Source organism: Onthophagus taurus, chromosome 1, assembly GCF_036711975.1.
Source record: "Onthophagus taurus isolate NC chromosome 1, IU_Otau_3.0, whole genome shotgun sequence".
Taxonomy (NCBI): Eukaryota; Metazoa; Arthropoda; class Insecta; order Coleoptera; family Scarabaeidae; genus Onthophagus; species Onthophagus taurus.
In genome coordinates, this window is record NC_091966.1 from 34,258,072 (window position 1) to 34,273,378 (window position 15,307).

General features: G+C 34.6%; 1 protein-coding gene across 2 annotated transcripts in view; it reads right to left on the bottom strand.

The window, feature by feature from the left end:
• LOC111425800 (collagen XV/XVIII-type protein multiplexin) overlaps window positions 1–15,307 on the bottom strand; it is a 182,115-nt gene that overhangs the window by 59,668 nt on the left and 107,140 nt on the right. For both annotated transcript variants that reach the window (XM_023060057.2, XM_023060052.2), the window contains exon 3: window positions 11,100–11,641. In XM_023060057.2, the coding sequence (XP_022915825.1) occupies window positions 11,100–11,641 (542 nt within the window). The remainder of the gene's footprint in view (window positions 1–11,099; window positions 11,642–15,307) is intronic.

Sequence of the window (15,307 nt, forward strand, 5' to 3'; positions counted from 1 at the left end):
ATGTTGCAGATCTCCACGTTATTTAGGAATGCTTAAATGTTTTCTCAAAAGAATATTTTTACTTGCTGTAATGATCCTTCTTCCTCAGTGCTTGATATCACATCAGATTAGATTGATTAGATGTTTCAATTTGAACGGTGCTGGATCAAAATCTTCATGTACTTCTTTATTTTACCCCAGAAAATACATTGCCAATCTCACAAGTTTCTATAAACAATAAACGGGTTACACAAAAGCAAGGAAAAGCTGCAATGTTAACTTTTTCTCCTTTCAAAGAAAACTATTACTAAGAAACTGATTTTTTAGTGCATGTTCGTAAATTCGTTAGAAATAATTAATGTTTCATTTAAGTGATATGGCTGGAAAAAATTTATGTGGTAATAACAAATTTATTTCGTGAAACTGAGGATGCTCTTTGAGACTGCAATGAGTTTAATGATTCAAAAAATTGTCATGAAAATTATTTTCATTTTTACTTCTTTTTTATAAAATTATTAGCTGCTGAATATTAATAATAAATCTGTGATATAAAACAGGCACAACTTAGTTAAAATTAAAACTCCCACGTCCTTTTGAATGTACAAACTACTCTTTTTTACCCAATTAAAATTGAAAATAGTATTCTGAAACAGTATCTACGATTCTCCATTTCCTCGCTGTCGTTAATCACGAAGTCGCCTTGAGATATTGAAAAATATCTTGAAGCTATTTATCACTAATTATTTTCTACATTACCGTTCCAGTTAGTTTCTTAAAATCATATCTTGCACTGTGTTATTAATTAATAACACTTATGGACATAAATGAACTTTTAATTTGTCAAATGAATTTTGTTGAAAAGCAGGTCTAATTAAAATGTTGTAGTCATATTTTTTTCTGACAGGAACTTGACTGAGACTTTATTTACAATTAAAGTTAAAAACAAAAATTTCTTAAAACTAAAAGTTAAGATTTTCTGGATCCAATAAATAAATATTCTGTCCAATCAAAATCTGCCAACATACGAGGACTCTATTTATCGTTTTTCCATGCTGCAACCTTTCTCCATGTTCGTCACCAACGGCTTATAGGTTCTCGGGAAAGAAGTCGAGATGGCAGTCTATTTTGAGTAACATATTACAACCCAATGCTTGATGAGACTATCAAGAGTTCTTTTATTAGATCTTTGTAGTTATTTGCTTTGTGGTTTCCCAAAAATTTTACTTTTCTTTGAATATATTACCTGTGAACAATTTCCTTATTTGAGGTCCGACAAAAATTCTTATTTTATCTGCAATTGCATTACATGATAATAAATCGATTAGACATCACTTGCAGCATCATTTGTCTGATTTGGCACTGTAGGTATAGCTAAATCGATCGTGTTGCAGAACGTACATTTGCTTAATTCACAGTATGTTTCGACGCCATATTTATCTCTATTATATTAGTCAAGCAAAAATCAGGCTATCTTCAAATTATGGATTTCCCGAAAGCCATATATCGCGTTTCTTTTACCCCACCTGTAAGATTCTTTACGCATGTCGTACAGCATATATTAGGTGCTCTTATCTTGACGAGTCACAGAGGAGCCAAAATAATCACGATAACACAGAACTTTACCTGTTCAATGAAATTTCGTCGCTGATTTTTGAAAGTTGCTTCATATGTAGCCAAAACTGGCACTTCTTTCGCATGTTGAGTAGCTTAGATATATATGCTAAATTCACAATTTAACACTGTTTTAAATGAAAACTCGATGTAATTGGACCATACATACAGTAGTATTAGCGGTAAATATGGTAATATCATATGTGGGTGTCACGGCATATTTCTGGGTTACAGAATCAAAATAATTTGTGTTTTGTAATGAGCAGTGTTAGATCTTCATCAATAAAATGTAATGCAATTCAATAACCAGATTAAAATTAAAATTACTCAATGGCATTTTTTAAGTTTAGAATTTTGTTCGTTATTGCAGTTACAGCTGAAAATCGACTTTGAATAACTAGGTGAACTCAAAGGGAATGAGAATCCTTACAGTTTTAGTTACAACTCAAAGTTTGATATTAATTTTTATAGAATTTTATGAAACTGCATACCTTATCTCTAACGTCTCTTAACGTTTAATTGATATCGAAAATTTCACTAAATTGAAAAAGATTTTGTTTACAGTCCGTTGTCGCAAGAGAGTTCAATAACATTCTTCTTGTTTCGAAATGAATACTGGCGAATTCTCTTCGAGCTCAAGGAAAACCATCCAGACAAATTTTACAACATTGTTTTCCTCAAAGTATTTTACAAATCAGTCAATAATTTTAGAAGGAATTTCTTAAAAAGGAACAAGTAGATAATTGATTACTATGTAAGGGAGATTATACTATAGTATTATTAACTATAGTTATGCTGTATACATCAATGGAGTTTTATACCATATAAAAATACGAGATTGTGAGTCTTTTGCGCCAACCTAAATCAACTGATCCCACTCAGCTGAAGCGATTTAGAGTGCTGGAGATTTTAAATACAATTAGGATACACTGAAACCGAGAAACCTCGTGTTCCAACCTGTAAGAGAACAATATTGCTAACCATGGAGAGGTATTAGTTGATTTGTAAAATGAAAATCAATTTGGAGCCATAAATTGATAAGTAAGGGATCAATTTAGATAATTCTGAGTAATAGAATGCTAATGAGCCTGGTGTTGAGAGTAATTGAGAATCATTAAGACTAATTAACAGTTATTCAGTGGTATTGCAGCAATAGACAATAACTCTATCAATGGAATAAGCACACCTTGGTTGTTATTTAATTTATCACTAATATCTTGAATTAACAATTTCTCAAACGTGATATCTTAAACTAAAATATAATGTTACATAATTTAATAAAATCTACAATTTTGCTAAAATTGTGATAAAAAGTTGATTAAATTAGCATAATTAATATAGGGATGTGACAAAAGTTAGACGGCGTGGTCGTAATTTCTAAAAGGGAACGAGAATAGCGGAACATTGAAATTGAGTTACTTAAGCAACTGAGTTTACGTTAGTTGTCGCAATTGCAAAACTTTTTCGTACAAGGCCGCGCACAAAATAATAGGACATTGTTCTCTGCCGTTGTGCAATTAAGTTCTTCTTGCTAGACGTCGTAGTCTGCGGGATCGATTTAATTGAAAACTTGGATTAGATCACCATGTTACTTTGGAGATGGCAAGTTCTCTCCCGTTAATTGCTCTTTGTTAAAATTGTTAAAATATTAAATTTGAAATTGCGCAAAAACGATCATAAAATTAAAGTAGTTTGAAATACCAATGAGAACACTATTTATTTATTCAATTCATTGGTTTAATGACGGTTGACCCAGATTTTAGATCCATTCCAACAAAAAGCACTCAAACAAATTACCTTAACAATCAATATTCGGGGTTTTTATTTGTAATTGCTTAGTGAAACTAATTGAAACTGATCGATGACAATCCGAAAACAATTTATTTTAATTTAAAAAGATCAATTTTGTTATTGCGAGTTTAATTGTTTCTTTAGTTAGTGTATTTTGTGAGATTATAAATATTAATATAGCCCACTGAAATTGTGTCGTCCAACGTCACTGTATGTCGTTTAGTTCTCGTATCGTACAGAAAGTGCTTAGCTTGAGCTTCTATGCTAACAAAACGAGGGCATAATGCTAAAAGCCAGTCATATCAACGTTGAACTCTCCGGCTTATCCGATCCGGGCATACGGTGTTTTGCAAAACATTCTGAGCCCGACAATACATTCGAGTTGGATATCAAATATGTGTATATGCCAAGAAATATTTTGTTTATTAAAGCTAATCGATATTATATCAACTTTGTAATTGAAGTACTTTAAACTCTAATTTCTTAATTTAATTTCCATAAATAAACTCAATTTTCTTCGATTTCATAATAAATAGTTTATTATACTAATCAATACGATTATAATCCCTATTCAAATAGTTAAATTTTGGGTCGTTTATTATAATCATAAATTTGAATAATTGATATGATTCTATTTCATCCTGAATAGTTCATTTCCACTCGTTGAAATTGCGCGTTTTATAGATTATAAAATTTTCAAAACGAATAACTATATAATATTTAAATATATCTAATGGATTATTCCCGGTCCATACACCAATTTTGTAATATTTATTATCTCCATGCGGGTTACAGTTTTAATAATTCAATTTTATCGTTGAAATTATAAATTTATTTTTGAAACAGCTTGGATTAGGAATTACTTTTATCGCAAAAAATGCATATCCACTTAAAAATACATGAAATTTTTGCAACACAAAGCGGTGAATACGAAAATACCCCGAATTAATGGTTCATTGAAAACAAATTGAATTCGTTAAGGCTTTTTCAATCTATACGATAAATAAGCTAGATGTCACGTTTAAAGCTTGCAAATGAAGCATTTACATCAAAGTTTTAATGCAGTAATTTTTGAAAAAACGCTTTTTTTAATGTGCGTATTAAAAATTCATTTATTCCAAAGACTTTTTCCAAGTCTTGAAAACTGGAATTGTTAGAAAAGACGAAATCTCTTCAGCACCGGAACTTGCCACGTTTAATCAAACGGAGAAAGTTTTAATTATTCAATTAGTTTGTAATGTATGGAAAAAATCGGTTCAAATAATTTTTTTAATTAAAGTCTAAAAGAATCTAAAAAAAAATTAAGGTTAATTACTTGTCTTAATCTGGCTGGTACAGGATCCGAATTCAATTGTTGTTGAAACCATCCCGTTAAGGAACCCACCGCTAAGGCGGCGGCAAGAATTAGAAGGGTTAAGCACAGAGCAACTAAAAGTTTACTCTGGCTAGATAGTACCATAGCCATTTTTGAAAAAATTAAAATAAAAATCTGTCTTAAAGAAATATTAACATCACTTCACATCTTTAAATTAATTTTAATTAAGATCATATAGTTTTTAATTACATTTTTTGATAACAAAGAAAGTTGTTAAACTTTTTTTCAATTATTATTTGTGGTATTTAACAGTGAATTTTAGCTGATAAAACAATTTTGTCTCGCATTTCGTTGGTGCACCGCAAAAAAAACTTTCTACATAAAAAAGAAAAAAGCTTTCGAGCGTCGCGATATCGCACCGCGAAAAAGCTCACTTTACCGTGTTATTTTTCGGTCGGTCAAAGCGTCGCGACGCTTCGCTATGCACTGCCGTTCGAGCCACCTCTGAAGTACAGACGTTAAAGTCCATGCGCATGGTATCTGCGGATCGGTTGCCAACGTTTTTCCACCTACAGAAGGTATACAGGTCGACTGAGAACCGAAAGAAGAAGCTTTCCGCAAAAGAAAAACTTACGTAAATAGGTTAAAGGTGTCTGTATACAAAAGCATCCGTGGTGTTGATGTGTTTTCCGTTAACTTTAACTTTTTTTTTTATTTAACTTTTTTCATAAGATAAAGAGATAAAGTTATGTTTAAATTTATTTTTTTTTGGGAAAATACGAAATGAAAATAAGATATGTTTAAGTTATGATGATTAGTTTGATATTCAAAAAGATATGGTAGCTTTAAAATGGAATAGAGTGCACCGGAAATGTCAAAATGGGAAATCGTAAAAATGTTTTCTGAAACTCGACTTTTCGTTGTAAAAAAGATTTATGTTTTCATGAAAATATAGAGATAGGATATAGTGAAATATACAATACGATTTAAAATGGGAAAGTAAAAGATTTAAATATTTAAAAAAAGGTGGAGGTGCCGCGTTATCATTGTAGTATATTAAATTAAGGTGTTTTCTATTCACTCTTTTATGTGGCAACGTATTGATGGGTATGTTATTAGAATGAAAATGAGCAAAAAACAGTTTTAAAAAATCAATAATCACATTTATTGATTCGTATGTACAAAATAACTGTTTGTAAGGAACTAAAAAGACAATAATAAATACTAAATTAATATTTAAAACTTTGAGATTAGAGATTATTAGATGTCGGGGTTCATTTTTAAGTAACCCAGACAGCGAATATTCGATGCTGCCTATGGCTATTTACCATCATTTCTTCGGTCAATTGCATTTTGTACTGATGCAGGTTGTAATATTTGCCATGTACACGTCTTCGAATGGCAGAATTCTCCAAACTTTAGTTTATTACAACAACTTTTTTGGCCTTACAGTTCGACGACGATAACTTATCAAATTTCTCCACCAAACGACGCATAGTCGACTGAACACAATAATTATGATGACCGCGTATAACACAGAACATAGCTCGAACTAAGCTTTAATTTTGATAGTAAAGTTTAATGATTTGCACTATAACTTTCCATAATGATTTGTCCAACGTTAACTACTGTAAACTCCAAATGTGACAACTAGCTTCATCAACGTAGCCGCTATACACTGTTAAATCATCTAAGATCGTCTAAGCTATTAATAAAATTCAATGTGAAAAATATTCAATATTATAGTCATTGATATGTCATAAAACATAAAACAAATAAATTTAAACTTTCCAATTAACTGAAGATGGATTCAATCGTAGATTAGAATTTAGCTAAGTAATGATGAGAAAAATTGCACCTGACGAGAATTTTATTAACAAGTTGTTTTACAGACGAAATAATCTTTACAGTATGTGAGAATGTAGATTGGCATAATGTAAGGTTGAAATCCTTACCGGATGCATTAAAACCGTACTGAAAGATCACGAAGATAAAGGTATGGTCGGGTATAGTGTGGGTACTCAGCTAATTGGGCCTTTATCGAAGGAAATGTTACTAATTAGTATGAAATTAAATTGTACCTGCACAGTTCGTCGTTATCTAGATAAGGTATTTCCTGGACAATCGGTAGACGTGGTATTGGTATTGAATGGGTAATGAAAAATCGATTATTATTGGGGAATTTCAAAAGTTGAATTTATAAAATGAATCCTGGAAGTTTTGCAGAGTTATGGCAACGAATTGTTGAGAAATCAGACAATAGACTATAAAATTAACAACAGTGATGCTGACGACTGGGTACTAGAAGAAATGAGAAAGCTAAGAAATGGAAAATCCCCAGGCCCGGATAATATAACTAAATGCTAAATTATTGAAAGAACAATAAGATAGGAGAACTGCAAGAAGTATCAGAACTATCAACGTGAATTAAAACCCAGAGATTGAGGTGGCTTGGATAAATGTGGAGAATGCCGGTAGAGAGTGTGGCGTGCAGGTTATTCGCTCAAACACCAGAGGGCCGTCGAGCAAGAGCAAGGCCAAGGAGGCCATGAATGGACAATGTTAGGGAGGATTTGAGCGCTCTGCAGGCGCAGAGCTGGGGCAATTTAGCCCAAAATTAAGACGAATGGAGATGTGTTGTAGAAGAGGCCAAGGTTCACAATGGGCTGTAGTGCAATAGTATGTGTGTGTGGATAGAATAATAGACAAAGTATGTAAAGTGAACTATAGTTACACTATGAGTGGACAAAAAATCAAAATTTTATACTATGCATATGATGCCGTCCTACTAGCTGGTACTGAAGACGACCTACAGTAGTTGACACAGACATTTAACATTCAAGTTGAAGAAAGAAATATGCAAAACTCGATAAGCAAGACCAATACGATGACGATAGGAAGTGAACCCCTAAATGCAAAATAGTAAGTAATTAACAACAAGATCATCGAATAAGTATCGGAATTTAATTATCTAGGAGCCACTATTGCGGCCTACAAAAATAGTCAACAAAGCAACCAGAATCGTTTATTTAGAATCGAACTATTTGTCGACTGAAAAAAAATTAAGAATATTTAACGTATGTGTGAAGCCTGTGACATGCGCGGAAATGAAAAATGTATTACCTAGAAGTATTACCAACATTCATTATTATAAATTATATTTAGGTCACTTCAGTTAATATTAGAGATGATTTCATGTCAAAAATAAAACTGAAACTAGAAACTTCCGGGTTATTCCGTGCGTTTATTAAAACGTGTATACGATGCCACTTTTACTTCTAATTTATGACCCAATTCATATTTCTCTACTTATTCGAATGAAAGGCTAATAATAACGTTCGTAAAATTTCATTTGCTTGCGTGTTTATTCTTTATTGATATGTAAGGTGTACCTACTGTGCAGTTAACTGAAGATTGCTTGGTAAAAGTTCCTTATTTCTCATGAAATTCGTTCATACTCCGGCTTATGAATGTAATAAGTACACACTTTATTTTCATACCCTACCTAATTAAGATGCAACCAAATCAATTCCAATCCTTATTTGGTATGTAAATTATATTAAGTTTTGGAATTATTTTATAACGGGTACAACTATTTTTATTAAATCTGCAAACTGCAATACTTTCATCTTATATTGAAACAACATTTCTAATTTGTTTCATGAAGTCAAGTGAAGAAAATTGAAGCGATCTGTTGGCAATTAACGGGACAGTGATTAAAGTGTTTCGTTGTTAATAGAAGTCTTTGGACCTTTTTATAATAATGAAAATAAGTGTAAAAAACTAAAAATTTGTAATCGTGCAGGAATATAAAGAATATTAAATGAGTTATTTATTACGTTAAAAAGTAGAAAAAGGCAATTAAAATCTCTTTAGAAAAAACGTTGCTTTTCAGCAATTATTTTCCAAATAATCTGTAAAAAATGAGATTGAAATGTTTTCATTGGTGGTTACAAGAACGTGTCTTATCCTTAATCAAAAGGTTCATATCGGTAAACAATCTTAAAGACTGCGATATGTAACTAATAAATTCGAAGTTATTGTATTGCGATTAAGATAATTGGTTGGAATACTCTGAGTAGATTCTATGTATGTTAATGTAATATCAAGCAGCCTATGTTCTTGTAATTTGAGGTACTATCTCTCGCAAGTTCTTGATACGTGTAAAATCACTGCGTATATCTTAGTATGGACTGACGTACCAACCCAACCCATATTAATTTCCCTTTAATATTTCGGGTATTATTATCTCAGTCTCTAAATACTGCGAAATCATTGCAGACCGCAAAGTCTCTGGACGCTGCATAATCTTTTTACTATCAAAAACTTTTGCAGTATCCCTAGAGCTTGATTTCAGCTGTACAGCAGAGGCTATACCATCAAGTTATTTAGCATTGTGAAGCCTCTGATCTGTAGCGTTCGTTGACATTACTAAGTTACGTAGTCTTTGTACACATAGCCTCGCTAACTACATGGTATCTGGACGCGACACAGTTTTCAGACATTAGAAAATCTTTAAATACCATAGAGTCTCTCGATTCGTGCACGGCCTTTGTACACTGCAAATTTTCTTTAACCCTGCGCACAAATATTGTATAGAAGCAAGTGTAGTGTTTCTGGATTTTACGGAATGAAGCTTTGTACTGCAAAATGAATTTCTGAACGCTGCAGAGGCTTCTAATACAACATGAGATAACGGACAAATCAAAAGTCTCTAGGTACATATTTTGAAATGTCTAAAAACATTTTTTGAGTACCTACTATAGCTTGCATTTCTGAATATTCTTAACTGTTCCTAACTTTATAGGGCATCGGTACTCTGAACAGTGTCTAGTCAGTACAGAATCTCTACAATTTGTCTTGTAACCGGAGTAGAAACACTGTACAGATATTGTGCAATGTTCCTGGACTCTTCTAACTGAATTTGGACTGAATACAGTGAATTTCTGAATACAAAAGTTTCTGGCTATGGTTGGTATATATGGCAGCTATTTAGATACCGCAAACTCTTTGCAAATCACTCTGTCTATGAATTGTGCCAGGTTTTTGTATAGGGAAGGTTCACCACTACCATGTATAAAGACTTTGCAATATTCTTGGACACTGCTGAGCGAGTCTTTGAATACAGTGAAGTGGTTATTTTGAGGTGCATACTGAATTTCTTAGCTGAGGTTGTGCATTTAACACAAACTTTGGATAGTGCATTATCTCGAAAAACTGCGTAAGTTTTCTTACAGACGAAACTAAAAGCTCCTTACTATGAAAAAAGTAAGACAAAGATATAATTTTTTTTAAAGGATTACGTAGTATGACAAAGAAGCGTGATTTAATTTTGTACGTCTGACGATTTTGTTATGACGTTCACTTTCTGTTGTAACGCTTTTAAATATTGTGCAATTATAGTTATACATATGAGTATAAAGACTTCTTGTTGATATGAATCCGCGAACTGTGGCTTAACATGCTTCTTCAGTGGTTATGTCACTGATTTCTACAATTCAGTAAAGTTCAGTTCTTCAGGTAGTTTTGTTACATTTTCTAACAGTCTCTATTTTTACAATAAGTGTTTAGCTTGAGTTATTTTATATATAAGTATTAAATATCTATAAAAGTTAATCTGAGTTAAAAATAAAAATATTAAAAAAGATATATTAAGCTATGCATAAATCATTAAATAAATGGTGGAGGTGACGGTAAAAATCTAAGACATTAAAATGAGGTACCGATAAAATTTAAAGTATCTATTTGAAAATAATGGAGGCAACGGCGACGATAAATTATTCAAACTACTATCTAAAACCCTTTTTTAAAATCTTTTTTAATTTCAGTAAAACCCCAAAAAAAACTTCTTTCCTTGAATGAATTAAACTTAATAACGTCAATAGCTTAATCCAATATTTTCAAAGTTTAAGATCCGGGGCGATAGAAACGAGACAGCCCATCGCTTACCCATCATTTGACGTCGAGCAGGAAATGAGATGCCGTAAAACCGGAAGCAGAGGGCGATAAAGGTACAGCCGTAGCTCTCCCTTCGCACTATTTTTCCTTTATTAACTCCGCGCCCCCCACACCGACCGCGTTCGGTCTTACTTTTTATTTTCTTCTTCGGTTCCTTTCAAAGTTCTGGATCTCTCTTTTCGGCACCGTTTTCAAAGACTCTAAGTAGTAGAGCGAAAGTTGGGTTAATGGAGAAGATAAAACCAAAAATCCGTCTGGTTTGGTGGCGTCTGCAGCGGTGTGTTTGATTGGAAATTCGACAAGTTTAAGCCTGGTGGCTGTTTGATGAGGTTTTTAAGGTGATTGATTTATTGACGTAAAAGAGAGAGTTAATTTTAAAATTAGATTACTTTTTTTGCAGATGAAATCGATCAAACTAAAGAAGTATAAATAATAAGTTACTTACCTCATAATATTGAAGGATTTTTGGCCCAGCTTGTGCAATATATAAAGTCGAAGCAGAATCAAATTCTAATTGATTGGAGAGTCTTCTATATTCATAACTACTATGTTCTTGACAATTTAAGTACAAAGTAACATTATCTGTTTTTACTTTAAACCCAATTCTCGCCCAATTGTTAATGAACGTTGGAACGGTAAAATTAGCCATGAAATTGGTGGTCATTTGGTTAGGTTCCGTGTAAACTAGAGATAAAGTGGTTAAAGGTCCTTCAACCTTTAAACGAACACCCAAATGGACAATCGTATCCAACGAGTTGACAACAGCGAAAATGTAACCGCCGTTTGGTGACTTCGGTTTCGCCCGAATCAAGATGGAAAACTCCGGGAAGAGTTTGTCCGGAAGAATCGATCTACGGGGAATTTTCACGTCTGTCCCAGTTCGGAAACCGAACGCTGGAAAACCGTCTGAACCTTCTGTGTCTACATATTGAGTTTTTGAATCGACGAATGGAATCTTCACAGCTGTTAACAAGTCGTATTCTTGAACTGAAATAGAAAGAATGAAAAAGATTAATTAATAATTTGGGATTGTAAATATTGTTTGATATAATTTCAACAATTTCATAGAAAGATATTAAGATTATACATAGTAAAATAGCTATGCTTTTAAGGGATGTTATTATCTAAATAGCAATTAACAAGTTGCGTGCGCTCAGCAACGTGCAGCATTTATGCTATTTCATCATAAAATATTCATGTAGTAAATGGGTTCTCATGAATAAGAGATCCTAGAGTAGCATACGAAACGAGTATTATTATACTTATTAACGTTGACAAGTGTCCCGGACCGTTTTTGTGTAATTAATAAAAACGTTGTCCGTTAAAAGCAACTATCTTCGTAAATAAGAGAAATAACATTGTTGGAATTGCGAAATAAATGGGGGTTCCTTCCGATACGGTTCTGTGTAAACATTTCGTTTTCAACTTTTATCTTTCCAATTGAATCGTTATCTTGGAAGTCAATAAATACAAAGCGGGCTAAAGCTATTTATTGCGCTTTCCACCTTTGGTACTCTCTATCACTGTGAAATGGAGCATTCCAACGGGAAATAAAAATTTTCTTTTTCGGTTTGTGGCATTTCAATTTGGGTATTTCATTTCATAAATCAATATATTATCGGAAATATGTATGTACGGCGACTGTTATTAAATAAACTAAAATAAAAGGAATTTAATCATTGTATTTGTTTTAAAATATGAGATTTATTAAATTTATTAACGAATTATATTCAATAGTAGCTTATTATAAAACAATCTCTTATTATTTTAAAATATGATGACGTTTTTAATAAAAGTCAAAATCGAATAAACTAGGACAAAAGTACAATTTGTAACGGTCGAGCAGGAAATAAATAAATTTCAATGAAAACACAAGCTGGTTCACATAAATAATCATAACCCGAATTAATAATTTTATGGCTTAAAACTGTAAAACTACCGAAAGGCGATTAAGCGCAACAGCGAATTGAGCGTAAATATCAATTACACGTCGTTTTTCAAAAGGGTCTCTCTTTTACCAGTCCACAATTTGATTTTCTACCTGTAATCCTCGAATTATACGTAAAATTAATACGTATAACGAATTTTCATTTCACCACCAACAATAAATTAACTACTCATGACAGAATATTATGTGTTACAGCCAAATTAAAATACTTGCTAAATTGACACAAACAGTCAACCGCAATAATAATACGTATCAATTTTCGGGAATACCAGGAAAATTAAATTATCAACTAACCAATTTGGAGAGATTTTGTAATTTATTTGATTATAATCATTGCTATTCATTGTCGAAGTAAATGAATAATATACTCGACATGTTACTAATTGACATACAAAAACTTTGTATACCTCTTCATAATAATTAATTTAATATTTTGGGTGTTATATGTAATTATAATACAAATATTTTATTTAAAATATGTTTTCAAATATTTTCTTCGCTTATTTAATTAATTCATATTTTAACAAATATCTCTTTTATGGTGATAACTAATTTTCTTTATCCTTTATGTTATCCTTACTGTAGTATACTTCCCTTCCCAACATCTTGTAGAAATGGCATTCTGTTACTTTCAAAGGTCCTGGATTTTATATATTTTTGGTAGTCTGTTAATACGTGATGTAGGGCTAACTTTTTGGTGGGTATGGTAGCGCTACTAGCCACTGCTTGTAGAATAGTTTGCACGCTTGCTTTAGGGTGGGTTAGTGTGGCTTTCTGCGGGGGTGGAGGAAGCGCTCCATCGAGTGTCTGCCTCCTCGTGGCACCACTGGATGTGTGGCTTCCACTACTCCTTTGGGGTAAGGGAATTCACTAACTAAATGGCACTCCAACGGCCCTGTCCAAGCTGTCGTGTCGTGGCTAAGGACTTGCACGGAAGGGTAACGGCGCCGGCTGCTGTTTACAGCAACCGTCATACCATGTGCTGGTTTCCAGCACGGGGGATCTTGGCTTAACCGCCCGGATCAAGAGGAGACAACCTCAATAAAAACCCCAAAGTCAAGGTGGAACAGCTTATGCCGAAGACTTTTATCGCTTAATTGCGTTGGCCAAGAGGGAAATACTTGGTTCCTAATAAGCGGACTCTGGATACCTGGGGACCTCCAGTTTCAACAAAATCCTCTTACTGCGGCATGCGGGGCTCTGTCGCGGCGGACCTCCTTTCCCTAGCTACTCGTGGGACTTTCATGGAACAGAGTAACAAAAAAACTTTAGTAGAGGTAGATGCAACTCCGAGCGCATCAAGGCAAAAATCGCCTTCAACTAGTGAAAGCGTAGAGGACATCACACTGTCCCCCGCTTCCTCCAGTGCCAGCAGCGTCTTAACGTCTGCGACCATCGAACTTCAGGAGAGCATAGAGAAGCTCCAAGTCAAGGAAAAAAAGTTATGTGGTGCAGCACGGAAAAGGCTCAGGTGGCTGCTCAAACAAGGGCTGACTCTCGAGGAAGCCCGAGCAAAGGCCACACAGCCTATCAGTGAGGAGGAGAAGAGGGCTAAGAGACCTCGCTCCGAAAGCACAACGCCTAAAGGGCCCGACACCAAACGAGCTGCTACTGAAAGGCGTAGCGCTCCTAGCGGAGGCAATCTTCCGCAGGGGCAAAAGCCTACAGTTGCCAGCTTCAAGCAGGTGTTGGAAGGTAAAAAGATGGGTATTGCAGATTCCCTATTTCCAGAGGTGAACCTCACAACAGCCCAAATGCAGGCTATTCAAGAGGTCATCATCTCAAGAATTGTGGACCTTAGCGAGGGACATGAAGGCGACATCAAGCCTAAGTTCCTCGGCACCACATTTAAGGCAGGATGGCTGGTAGTCAACTGCGAAAACCAGGAAACAGCGGACTGGATAAAGTCCGTAACTCCAACCCTACAACCATGGGAGGGCGCATCCCTAATGGCTATCGATGAAAAGGAGCTACCTAGAGCGACTATCATGAACGCCTATTTCCCCAACAGTGCGGATGAAAAATCAGACCGCATTCTAAAAATTGTTAAAGGCCAAAACGAAGGCCTGAACACCAACGAATGGAGGGTGCTCAAAAGGACGACCGAAGGCAGCAGTGCCTTTCTTACGTTGTCCGTTGACCATCCCTCCGTAGAGAACCTTAAAAGAACAAACTATAAGGTTAGCTACAAGTTCGGGCAAATCACCCTGAGGCAAAAGAGCGGCAAGCCTACGCCACAGAAAGAAGAACCCGAACCAACACCTGGAACTTCCGGAACCGCCAAGGACCCCAAGAAGGGTAAAGGTAAGGTTAGTTCCGAAAAAAAGGGTAAGGGCAAAACTGCCGCTCCCAAAATTGCACCCGCCAAACAATAATGGCGGGTGTAGGCTTCATCCAGGCCAACATCCAGCACTGTAAAAGCGCCTCCGACGTGCTGGTCAAGGGCTTCCACAGCCCCAACATACATGTTGCGTTGATTCAGGAACCATATGTATATGGAGGAATAGTCAGAAGACTATCAACAAAAGCAGGTAAGTTATTTTATTACAGAGGAGAGTGCCCTGCGCGAGCAGCGATACTCGCTAAATCCTCTTTAAACTGCCTACCATTAACCCAGTTTATCTCTAGGGACTTGGTTGCAATGTCAGCGGTATTGCCGACGCCGGGAGGCAAGCAAGAGGCGATTATAGCCTCGGCATACTTCC